The sequence below is a fragment of the Panicum virgatum genome, chromosome 7K (assembly GCF_016808335.1).
Source record: "Panicum virgatum strain AP13 chromosome 7K, P.virgatum_v5, whole genome shotgun sequence".
Classification (NCBI taxonomy): domain Eukaryota; kingdom Viridiplantae; phylum Streptophyta; class Magnoliopsida; order Poales; family Poaceae; genus Panicum; species Panicum virgatum.
In genome coordinates this window covers 37,727,486-37,739,739 of record NC_053142.1, presented here as the reverse complement: position 1 = coordinate 37,739,739, position 12,254 = coordinate 37,727,486, and the positions used below count along the sequence as shown (strand labels likewise).

The window sequence follows — 12,254 nt, the reverse complement described above, 5'->3', positions numbered from 1 at the left end:
ACCTTCTCACGTATTCACGTTTTACACGCACGCTTATACCCGTCGAAGGTCATTGTGTCCTTCGGAGCATCTCCGAAGGTTATCGTCTTCGATCCTGTGCTTCCGAGTGGTCAGTCGCCACCTTTGGTCACCCGAAGGTGGTCTTCCCAAAGCTTCGCAGGTCTTGGTCCATGGGCTTGTGCTTCCGAGTCGTCGATCATCACCCTCGGCCACCCGAAGGCACGATCTTTTGTCACCTTCGGCTCCCCGAAGGTGCCCATCTTCGGTGCTTCGCAGGTACCTTCGGGTCCGAAGGTGGGCTTCTCGCTCCCTGGTGTCTTGATTGGCACCGAGCACCCTTCGGACGCTCTTGTTACCCAACACCGTGGCCCTGCAGACGGGTTAGGAGATGTTTTTGAGGCGGGGATTACCCTCCGGGTGTACTCCCGAAGGTACAATCCCCAACAAGAGATGACAAAAGCGTGTACCATTTCAATCTTCAGCGAAGCACAGTACATCTTCATGCGAGCAAGCATACTGAATTGCAGGATTCTGAGTCAGCGGATCGGAGCAGATAGGTTGCGGTGCTCCGTGCTGAAGACGGCGGCGGCGGTAGGCGCTCTCGTCTTTGCGCGATGTCCCTGCTCTTCCTCGCCCCCTCCCAGCTCCCCGTCGGGTAGTTTCCATGGCCGCTGGACGCCGGCCGGTGTGAGACGGTATTTGCTTTACCAACCGGAGTCGGCGTCGCGGCAGCCGGCGTGAGACGGTATTTGCTTTACCGACTGGAGCCGGCGCCGCGGCAGCCAAGGTGGCCGGACCTCAAGTGCAAGATTGCATTCCGGCTTCCCGCTGCCGGAGGCGCGGCGGAAGCGTCTAGTGTTCCAGGCGTGCGCGGCGGGTGGGACTAATTCGCTAAGGTCGCCACGGCGCTCTCTGAGGCCGGCCAGCATGCGCGCGGCGACCGGGGCCTGGTGACCCGGTGGAAACGGGCCCTTCACCGATTAAGATCATAGATCTCGGCCGGTCAAGTTTAATCGAACGGCTGATATAGCACCAGGGGTGGACGGTATTTCATTTACCGTCCACCTTGGGTCGGCCACCGTCCCCCTGGCCGCCACTCTCGACGCCAGGAACCACGCCGGTAGGGTTGAAAATGGGACGGGAAAATCCCGTCCCGACCGGCACCGAATCCCGTATAAACCGACCGTGCACCGTTTCGTCAGAGAAAAATAGGAATAGGAAAAAAACGGGGAAAAACGGCGGTAACGGGAACGGAAACAGGAGAGGGCGTTTCCCGACCGTTTTTGCGGTTACCGTATTTCATCCGGGAATTCCCGTCGGATATTCTCGTATTATATGGATCTAAACCTCGTATTCAGCCCGCATAACCATTCAGCCCAGCACCTCCCCCGCACTCCCTCTCGGCCCAGCCCACTCCAGCCTCCACTCCAATAAAACCCTCCAAATCCTAGTCCTCCCCCTCTCCTCAGTCCTCTCCCACCCGCCCAGCCGCCACGGGCGCCCACCCGCTCTCCTGACGCGCCCCCGACGCCGACGATTGACGACCTGCCGCCTGCCAGCCCCACGGCACGACCCCGAGTCCAGATGCTGCGCTCGGCGACCGGTGTCCCTGGCCGCGCGCAGCCTGCAGGACCGGCGACCGCCGTGGTGCCGGTGCTGCTCGACGTCCAACACGAGCAGGTGCGTGGACACGAGCTGCTGCTACATCATCGACTGGCAGACTGCAAGCCCTTCGGCACCTGCGCCTTCACACCCCAAACCTGCGTCGGCGGCACCAACAACTGCACCCAGCCATCGTGATACTTGATTTCCTGATTTCCTCATTCCCGGGAGGAATCCTGGAGGAGCAGGCGGCACCGGCGTGGCATGTGTCGTGTGGGTGTGCTCATGGCTGGGCCGTTGCCTGTTGGGTGTTGGAGATTGAATGTTGCATGGTTGTTTGTTTATCAAATTATTATCTCATTGTCTGATTATGCTGTTTATTCAGTGTATTGTTTGCATATAAATGATGAATGGTTGTAACTATTGTGTCCAGCTAAATGTTTCAAGTGCTTACATGTGTTCGTGTTCTCGATTTGAGTTACCGATTTTCGATCGTAATCGACATATTCCCGATCGAAATGTTTCGTTCCCGATATCCCGTAATATCGGTTTCGTTTCCGTCCGTCTTTCCCGTTTCCGACAAAATAAAACAGGAGCAGGAACGGTTCAGTGGTTTTCCCGACCGTTTTCAACCCTACACGCCGGCACGTCGCCGCCGAGCGCGGCCACGTGATAACGCGCAGAGGCAGGAGGTCCTCGAGGCCGCCGAGCTGCCTCTGGACCCGTATCGTGCCCATCCGGTACAGTCCCTCCCGCCCTGCTCTAGAAGACCTCAGGACCATGCCCGCCATGGCAGTCGCCCACCGCACCTCTCGGCGTCATCCAGTCGCGTGAACTGCGCAGAGATCGATAGGATGGGTCCAGGGTGGTGCGCGGCGTGTCCCGGCTCTCGGAGTAATCTTCATTTACGAGGTGGGTGCCGTCGGCCGTCGCCATGGCGCGGTCGGACGCCTACCACGAGCGCAGTGCGTGCCGGTGGACCTGGACGGCGTCCTGCTGGTTCTCTCCGCCCGCCACCAGCCCGCCACGCGCGGGCGGAGGTGGACGGTGCCCGGCGCGGTGCTGTGTTGATTCAATCTTGGCGGATGATGGTGCAAAGGAAATTTAAGACGGGAAGATGATGATGGTAAAGTAAATTCAGGGGCGGAGACAGGAAGTGATTTTTTCATTATTAAGGAGGGGCAAATATACAAATTTATATAAAAATTTAATCATCCCCCTCCGCCCCTGTAAATTCAGTTGCAAGTTATAGCCGAATGCAGGAAGGTACAGGTACAGCACTGTGCGGATTCTTCTGCTGCGTGATTTTGCCCCCCTGGGACTAATGCCTCGTGCTGGCCAGCATCGTAGTGCAGCTCCTCCTTGTTGGTACAATCCATGTTGAATCAGATTTCTTCCCCAATCAGAAATTTTTCTTTTGAAATCTTCCCAGACGTTGGACCTTCAGAAACTTCAAAAGGTGGCAAATGGTGCTCCCTATATTGAATTGGCAACGTTAAACATGGCCTGGTGACTGGTGTAGTAACAGAAAATTCTAAATTTAACAAGTCGAAGGACAAATGGGTGAACAAACTGGACCACTAGACAATAACTATTCAGTGTTAGCTGACACCATCAGGACAGGATAATGTAGAATTGTTTAGGAAAAAAAATTACCGGTGACAGTGGCAAAAACATCAAGCAAGCAGTAGGCATGAACACTCTTGCACCTGCTAAGCACAACCTGCCAATGCCAACCTATGCTTTTCACCTCTGCATCTGCACATCATATTAGGACAAGAATTTTGTACAATACAGAGGAAATCAATTTCCTGACTACATGAATCATGATTTCATTTTGGGCATTTTATGCATTCATGCACCGGCAAATCGACGGTGAATCAGATTTCTTCGCTAATAAAACAATTGTCTTTTAAAATCCTCTCAAATGTTAGACCTTCAGGAACTTTGTAAGCAAATGGTGCTCCCTATTTGAATTGGCAATTGGCATTGCCAATTGGATTAGGAAGGGGCGCAGCAGGTGATCTCCGGCAAAGAAGGGAAGGGGGCAGGGCGGCAGAGCCAGTGAAGCAGGAGACGGCCGGCGCCGGAGCCGGAGCGCAAGGTGGACGCTGTCACGGTGGCGTGGTCCGACGGCGCCTAACAGCTAGCAGAGAGCAAAATGTGCGCGCCATCGATCATGGTCTAATCCGTCGAGGTCGACGGCTCGCCGCAGCGTGCTCTAAGGCGGCTGGCATGCCGCATGCGCGCGGCCACCGGGGGCTAGGTGGCCATTGGCCCGCCGTGGACTCCAACGAGCGAGGAAGGTGGTTTACGATCTCAGCCAGTCAGGTTCGATCGGACGGCTAATATATCGCCTAGGGTGGACGGTATTCCATTTACCGTCCACCCCGGACGGTATTTAATTTACCGACCACCCTCGGGTCGGTTCGCCTCTCGCCACCACCCACCTGGCCGCCACTCTCGACGTCGGCACGCCATCGTGAGCTCGGCCACCGGATAATGCGCAGAGGAAGGAGGTTCTCGGTCCCCGGCGAGCTGCCTCTGGATTCTGGACCCGTCCCGTGCCCCTCCGTACAGTCCCTTCCGCCTGGCTCTGGAAGGCCATGCCTGCCAGGGGCCAGGGCGGTCGCGCGCCACACTGTTATTCTAACATATGGACGAAAATGACAGAAAGGGAAACAAAGTTTAGCTCAATGGCAAATAGGAAAACAAAACTTTCTCAATGGCAAATAGGGAATCACTGTAAATTTTGATGGCAAATAAGGAATTGTCTCTGTAACTTCATGGGACACCGCAGGATTCTGAATCGAATTCGTGGAAGTGAGATGGCAAAAGCGTGTACCATTTCAATCTTCAGCAAAGAGTACATGTTCATGCGAGCAAGCATATACTGAATGGAGGCATCTACGGAGAGAGAGCTCTCCCTTTAACTGTCAAGCGAGAGCCCCTCCTTCCCCTTATCCATTCCTCCTCCCCGCTCCTCCTCTTGCGAAAAAAATCAATCGTCTTCCTCCGCTCGCCCAATCCGTGCCGTCGTCCGCTGCCCTACCCCGCCCCGTCCCGCCCTCCGCCACCCTCTGCCCCCGCCGCCGACCTCCCCCTCACCGGCATCGCCGACGCCGGCGAGGACCGCCCTCTCCTTCCCCCTCCCCTCCCTCCTCCTCCACCCGCACACCTCCGCCCTCGCCGCCACCATCCTCCGCCTCGCCGGCGAGGACCGCCCTCCTCTATCCCCTCCCCTTCTCCCCTCCCTTTCCCCTTTCTCTCTTCCTCCTCCGCCCGTGCGCCTCCGCCCCCGCTGCCAACACCGCCCACCGGTTGTCCACCACCACCCGGCAGGCGGCGCCATCGCCGCCGGCCTCGCCGCCCACAACCCACCTCCTCCGCCGCCCACGGCCATCCCTCTAAGGCCGCCGGCCATGGAGCAACCCCAACCCCGAAAACCCAAAAACCCTAACTCCGCCGGCCTCCGCCGCCACCCGCGGCCGGCGGCGACCCCGCCGCCTACCGCCCCGCCCACCTCCCGCCCGTCGCCGGAGAAGAAAGTGAAGTTACTTTCTCTACTTTCTCTCCTATGGTTTTAGAAGTAACAAAAGGGCTCTCGATTTAGCCTTAAATCGAGAGGGCTCTCGATGTAGCATCTGGGATACTGAATTGCAGGATTCTGAGTTGAGCAGAGCAGATACTGGAGACGACGGCGGCGGCGGTAGGCGCTCTCGTCTTTGCGCGATGTGTCTGCTCTTCCTCGCCCCCTCCCAGCTACAGCTCCCCATCGGGCGGTTTCCGTGGCAGCTGGACGCCGGCGTGAGGGGTGGACGGTATTTCATTTACCGTCCGCCCGGGGTGCCTGGAGCCGTCCGATCCATAACTCACGGTTGCGATTTGAAGCAGGCCAGGCACGGCCATACGGAAGAGACGAACCGTACCGCCCCGCGCGATGACCATGCGCCGCCGCTGACATCGCCGGAAGCCGCCGCCGCGAATCGAGCTCCCGACGGCCGGGACCATGAACTCCAGAGAATCAAGATCACGAGACGCAGATTCTGGTTCCCCCTCTTGCGCGGCGTGCTGGCCATTGGGATGCTTGGATCACGGCGACCAGGCGTCCGCCACTTCGGCTGCAGATGATTCACGGCTGCGCACGCGCGTGCATGAGTGCGTAGTGGGCCAGGATCCAAGGATGCAAGGAGCAGTCGATACCTGCTATTGCAGTTGCTGCGCTGCACAGCCTGCAGTGTGTTCGACTGAATTTGGGACTGAATTCACGGCAATTTATCCATAAAATATGTCATTCTCTTCTTACTTGTTTTTTGTGCATGCAACCACACGGCGGGATTCAGGCAGCTCCTTGAAGAGTTCGCTCTGCTAATGGATCCTACTTGACTCTGGATTTTCGGAACCAATTTTATTTGTCATGGCTTAAGCAGGAGCCACCTGCATTACGACATCGACACTGATTTGAGAGTGGACAAAATTCTGTTAGCACACTCCTCCAAAGTTGTTACTCACAGGATAGTGTTAACTCTCAGGTCACACCAGGACGGCAGTGGTCTATACATACCAAGTTACCAAATATTGCAGTGGGATGCAAGATAGTACTATTCTTGCAAAAATGCCTGGTCTCAAAATCAGCTAATACATGCTAACCCATGCAGTATACATCTAGCCCAGTTGGCTATCATCTGGCTAAACACTCGCTCCATTTCATCAGCATCTTGTTTAACAGCACAGCTCTTTATCCAAATATTCTAAGTGCAGACATCAGAAGGGATATATTTTTTTTCCTTCATCTCATCAATAATTGCTGACACTTCGTCAGGCTCTCCTACATCCACATAGAAATTCATCAGCACATTACAAGGTAATGTGTCAGATGCAAATCCTTTTCCCCCTAATTTGCTCAAATGTTCTCTTTCATCATAGCTTGGGCGTCAACATTTAGAAGGGAACCACAAGTTCTCTTGTCCTTCAGGGAGTGCGTCAGGGAGCTCCTAGTATTTGTCAGCATGTGAAACACCATGTACTTTAGCAATCAGATCCAACTGCATTGCCATGCCACTTGATGAGAGCAAAATCTATCTCTGCGCTCTGTCGTCCAATCATAAAGATAAACCTATGCATGAGAAAACATTTTATGAGACCCAATATCAAGGCTATCTCTGTTATGCTTGGGTGTCAGAAGGCACATCAAGAATGTAGTAAATTCTAATGCCTAGTCATCAATAAGCATTATCGCAGGATGAGCAGCAAAAAGGATTTTCGAGATAGTTACGGGAATCAGGGTTCCCACCCCTAAAATAGTGATCTTAGACTGACTTCAACAATCATAGGCAAACGCATATATGCCTCCGACGCGACACTGTGCATCACCGATTCGAACTCCAATAGACGAGGCATCGCGGGATGCAGTTTGCGTCGTGAGGAGAGAGGTGAGCCAAAAATGGATTCCCTCTCTCCTCCTACGCAAATCCTCGTGCTGCTCCCGCTCGCCGCCGCGTCGGAGGAAGCTGCGGTGGTGGACGCTCCGCCGGTGGAGGCAGCTGCCGTGACCGAGGCCGCGCTGCTGGACTGGCATGCGGCGCAGCTCGCGAGGCTGGAGGTCGCGACCGCGAGCTCCTGGTGCGGCGGGGCTCGCGGGCGGAGGGAACAGAGGAGGGGAGGAACGCGTTGCGGAGGCCCCGGCACCCACCATGGCCGCCGCCGGGGAGGAACGCGCCGCGGAGGCCCCGGCGCGCGCGAGTAGGGAGGAGGAGGCACCGGAGCTTGGCCGCCCCTGCTCCTGCTTCGCCGCCGTCGTGCCGTGTCCTTGGTCCACTCCGCGCGCGCCCTTGCTCCGTCGTTGACACACGCCGCCGCCCCGGACGCCGCCGCGCGCGCACGCCGCCTCGCTCCCGCCGCCCCAGATCCGCTCGAGGAGACGCGGGTCCGCGCCGGGGAGCGAGGCCCGCTGCCGGCGCGCGTGGACGAAGCAGAGGCTGCGGTGGCGCGGAGCTCGGCCAGCCCGCGGTGGCTGCGGAGGGAGGTGGCCGGCAGCGAAGGACAGAAGAGGAGGAGGCACGACGAGGAGGCCGAGGCCGGAGGCGGAGGTGGCCGGCGGCGCCGGAGCTCGAGCTGCCGTTCTTGGGTGGAGATGGGGTGGGGAGGAGGCGAAGAAGAGCGCAGCGGCGTCGAATCAAGCTTCCCGTCACCTCCTCCCCTTCCACAACTCCGGCGCCACCTCCGTGGCGGGCGGGACGAGGATTCATTTCCCTTCCTCGTCCTCGAACAACTCTGGCTTGTCCGTCACCTCCTCCCCTTCCACAACTCCGGCTTCCTTGTTCGAGGACGAGGACGAGGGCCCGCGTGTGCAGGGGCCGCGTCTCCCGCCTGCCATGGTGCGCGCGCAGTGCGGCGAGCGGGACGAGGACGGCGAGCGGGACGAGCTGTCCGCGGGACAGTGAGCGGCGGGCCGGCGAGGGGGGAGCGGCCGAGGCTTCCGGAGCGGCCGGGGGAGCGGCCGTGGCGGCGGCGCGCGGGGCGAGCGGCGGCGGGATGATTTGCCTCTCCAATGGCTATTGTTGTTGGAGAACACCCAATATACATTTCCCTTCAGCTACTGTACACGCAAGGCAATCAGCGATTTGCCTCTTCAAAATAGCTATTGTTGTTGGAGTCAGTCTTAGGTTGCTTGAACAGTGATTACTTTTCAATTCAGTTCCAAGTTCATGAATAAATAGGTCCATTGACTGAAATCGAAAGGGAATATGTTGCCGAGAGACGCCACGGAGGCAGATCCCAACAGCATGGCTTCTTGCCAATGACATAAGAAAATTGTGAAATACGAATATACTCCGTAAGTCGTTTTTTGATGTCACGTCTAGAAATTTGATGCAAGTCAGGATAATAGCAACTAATATTGCTAACCTGAGTCACCCTGAATGTGGGTGTCATGGGATCTTTTGAGCAGTTTCATGGTGGACCCAGCAAAGCCTATTGATTCACTGATATTCTCCACTCCCCCAATTTCCTTAATCTCCTTTTCCTGAATAAGAGGAAACAATCAACTTAGAGTATGCACCTTTATACCTTTATATGTATCTTAGTTCATGACTAACCATTGAAACTAAACCCAAATATTATCTTCTAATGCTTGAGCAGGATGTTATCAAATATGTTAGCGTATTTGAGTAATATGTTAACCATATCCAAAGGCCCCAAGGCAATGGAAAAAAACGTCATAGGATGGATACCTCTAAATCTACTGAAACTAAAGGTGAGTCAATGCTCTCCAGGATATGCTGTTTTTCACAATGAAGTTTATCCCTGCAAAACAGAGATGCGGAATAAAAACTTAGATTGATTCTTATACAAAAGTAATTTGGTTAACCAATATTTAATGAGAATAGAGGATAAAACCAATGCTCAAATATACTCATAAGTTAATGAGATCATAAAAAGTATAATACCTGCTAGCATTATCTTCAATATGCAGTGACAACCTCTTTGGCCTTGCAATGGCAGCATTTAAGTTGACTGTTCCCTTGTTTCCATCGTGAACAACAAACAAGGCAGACCCTGAATAGGATTCACTTGTAATATATGATTTACCATCTGAAGGAATGGAGCTTGCTTCTGATTCTTCCTCCGGTGATTTCGAGTTCGGATGCCTTAGAAGGACACTTCCAGAACCTATTTCAAAGGAACCCACAGGAGTTTCACTATGGTACAGCAGGTCTTCCTCTGAGGATCCTGAAAGGTAATATAACTGATCTTCATGCATGATGGATTTAAGATCTTTTACAAGCTTTTCTACAGGCGAAGCCTTTGGACGAGTGACACAGCTCCTCTTTCTTGATGGCACTAGGGACTCCCAAGCATGTGATTGTGCTGAACCTGAATTGGAATATATCAGAGAGTCAACATTGACATATATAACAAAAAAAGTAATTTCTATAGCAAGTATGGCAAATCTTGAGAATCATTATTAGTCTATTAGATCTTTATCTTGGTAAAGGAAGACATGCTGTTGCATATTTACGTTATGATAATTAATGAAATGTTATCTTTGCTAGATGTTAGGGTCCATGCCATCTGAACCTAATATGTAGATTACAATCCTCCACTATTACCTCTATTATAATAATGGTTACTTCTCATGAAACCTAATAGGTATCGCATCTAATGGTTTATCAAGTCATCATAAGTTCTGAACTTCTCATGAATCCATAATTCTGGACTACATATAGAACAGAAGGTTATTAAAGACATATTTAGGTGACATCAATAAGTTCATGAAAAGCAAAGAAAAATAAGATCTTCATAACTTATTAATAATATGATCTCTAAAAGGGTAGCAGTAGAATAACGATTCAAAGATGTCTAAAGAAAAAAATATTGTTTTAAACAGAACTTCATAGACAAAGCACCCAACAATGTGCTTCCGACATTACGTCCTATCACCAGTCTGAATTGAATCCAGTCACATTCACATACAAAGTATGAGAGGCACATAATTCATTTTGTTAAACAACAACAAAGTAGGCATTGAGATGACTGACCACTCATTTCACTTGCATCAACATCACCATATGGGGCGCAACTCTCGGAGTATGATATTGCAGACCCCAAACTAGATCGATTGCTTGTGTCAGCATCCCCCATCTTTCGAAAATTCTGACCAGAGAATGGAACATTCTCCATTATGATGTGACTTGCTTTTTTCTTCTGTGACTTGAGCTTTGATGTTGGCGGCTTCAGCTTGCTAACTCTAGGTTCATCATCATCAATGTCATCCTTGCGATGCATCGGAGTGTAGTTTGCCAACGAACCCTTCGTCCTCCATCTTGAGCCACATGCATTGCAGAGCACTGGCTTATCTGGTGGCCCATTTCGCCAAAGGGGAGTACCTGTTCCAGCATTTCCCATGAGAAATACATCAAAATCGATACACAAAACATGAGCAGCGTATAAGTTAAGATAGTGACAGTGGCCCACTGTCCACAGGAATTGATATCACATTTAGATGTATCAAGAAATGGTGCCATCAGGGTAGGAAACATAGAAAAAGGGTAAGCAACTATACACTATCAAGAATGCATCCAGAAGACATAATGTAATTAATCAAATACATTCAGACTAAGTATTTCAAGATATTGTTTCCAGTGCCTCAATGGTTTGTTCAACTGTACAGGCATGCAATTCTTAATATGTTGTTATATGCAATGTCTATACTGAATGCAGATAGCCACAACAAAAGAGCATTTTGCTGCAGCAAGAGCTAAATAAAGTCCAGACCATATAATGCTCCATGCACAAGATGGGATAAGCCAGTGTAATTACACAGCAAACCAAAGTTTTCACTTCAATGGCATCCTGAAACTAAGCATTCCTGCAGCAGCAGCAATTGACCTCTAAATGTCAAATTGGCAGAAGCAAATGTTTATTATTTTCTTGTAGAATAGGCCTCTGAGCTGCATTATCTGCATAAGTTATCTAAAAAGCGCATTAAACCGTATTCAACCACAAGTCCAGATGTGTTCCGTGAGCATGGTACAATATGTTCCTCACGTTCAGAAGGATTTTACAGGCAAAGGCCTCTGAAACCACAACCATGCTCACAGGTTTGTCATGAACATTCTTGGCAGTTCAGCGAATTCAGAGTACTAATAACCATCAGTGAACACATAAGGAACACGGAAAGATGAATCCGAGTTCCACGGAGTCCAAAGATTTCGTCTAAGTCCCGATTCCCAGATGCATAATTGGGGGAAATCATCACCCCAAAAGTACTACTTGCTGCGGAACAAAAGGGAAAAGGGGAAAACCAAGAGAGGAAAAATAAAAATATGAAAAATTCTAGCTTTATTGAAGAACATGAGCTCACTTGTGACACCGCAATGACGGCAGGGCCCTTGCTTCCCCATGACTCCCCCTGCTCTTCACCTCCCCACAGGTGAAGAAGAACGGAGCAAAGGAAAATCCCAACAAAACAAATACGAAAATAAAAAACAAAAGTACAAAGAAGCAGTTCCCTGAATCTCTGAGCAAAAGAAGGGGGGAAATAATCAAGAACTATTTCTCTGTATGAATCTCGTCAAACTAGGAGGGGATTCCTGGGGGACAATTCAACAGCCCATGGAGTCCTCAAGAACCAAGTCTTGCTCGGTAGGTGTTGTTCGTTCTTCCTTCCTCCCGCCCCCTTTCTATTTGTTTTCCTATTGTTCTGTATAGTATCCAGTCTTTTAGAGAGGGTAGAGGAGAGAGAGAAAGAGAGGGGAAAGGGGTGGAGAAAATAATGGAGGAAGCCGGGGACGGAATGCAGCTAGGATGGCAACGGGCACGCGCACGGGCACGGGGCACGGATACGGCCTATTCAGACCCGTGCCCGCGAACTTATTCTCAAAAACTTGTGTCTGCGCCCGCCAGGCCGCCACCGTCGCAGCTACATTGTGCCTGCGGCCAACCGTGACATTTTTTTTTGAAATAACCGTCACAATTTAGACGAGAGAGCAAAAATCAGAGGAGAGATCAAACCTTAGGCCGGCGAAGGTGAGGGCATCTTCTTCGGGTGAGAGGAGCCATGGCTCCCGATGACCATACGGTCGAGGTTGGCATCTACACCAATGACTGCCCTCAGATCTCGTCCGGTGGTGTGGTGGTGGTGCTGGCGG

The 12,254-nt window shown here is 52.1% G+C and overlaps 1 protein-coding gene across 2 annotated transcripts; it reads right to left on the bottom strand.

Moving 5' to 3' along the window:
* Window positions 1-2,770: 2,770 nt before the first annotated feature.
* Window positions 2,771-11,932, bottom strand: LOC120641335 (GATA transcription factor 26-like). Of its 2 annotated transcripts, XM_039917406.1 has the most exons (7): window positions 11,468-11,932; window positions 10,143-10,490; window positions 9,051-9,477; window positions 8,835-8,907; window positions 8,509-8,626; window positions 3,259-3,360; window positions 2,771-3,078 (listed from the first exon to the last, which is right to left on the bottom strand). In XM_039917406.1, exons 1-7 carry the CDS (start codon window positions 11,505-11,507, stop codon window positions 3,005-3,007), a joined length of 1,182 nt encoding a protein of 393 aa, XP_039773340.1. In that variant the 5' UTR covers window positions 11,508-11,932; the 3' UTR covers window positions 2,771-3,004. The 2 variants fall into 2 exon arrangements, with proteins under 2 accessions (XP_039773340.1, XP_039773341.1); XM_039917407.1 differs by lacking the exons at window positions 2,771-3,078; window positions 3,259-3,360 and adding an exon at window positions 6,083-6,718.
* Window positions 11,933-12,254: the final 322 nt, after the last annotated feature.

Excerpts from the sequence above, each read along its gene's own strand:
- LOC120641335 (XM_039917406.1), bottom strand. The coding sequence starts at position 11,507 with ATGGGGAAGCAAGGGCCCTGCCGTCATTGCGGTGTCACAA. Across the intron at positions 10,491-11,467 it reads CCGTCATTGCGGTGTCACAA|GTACTCCCCTTTGGCGAAAT; the intron begins GTGAGCTCATGT and ends ATGCTGGAACAG. Across the intron at positions 8,627-8,834 it reads TAGTTTCAGTAGATTTAGAG|GAAAAGGAGATTAAGGAAAT; the intron begins GTATCCATCCTA and ends CCTCTTATTCAG.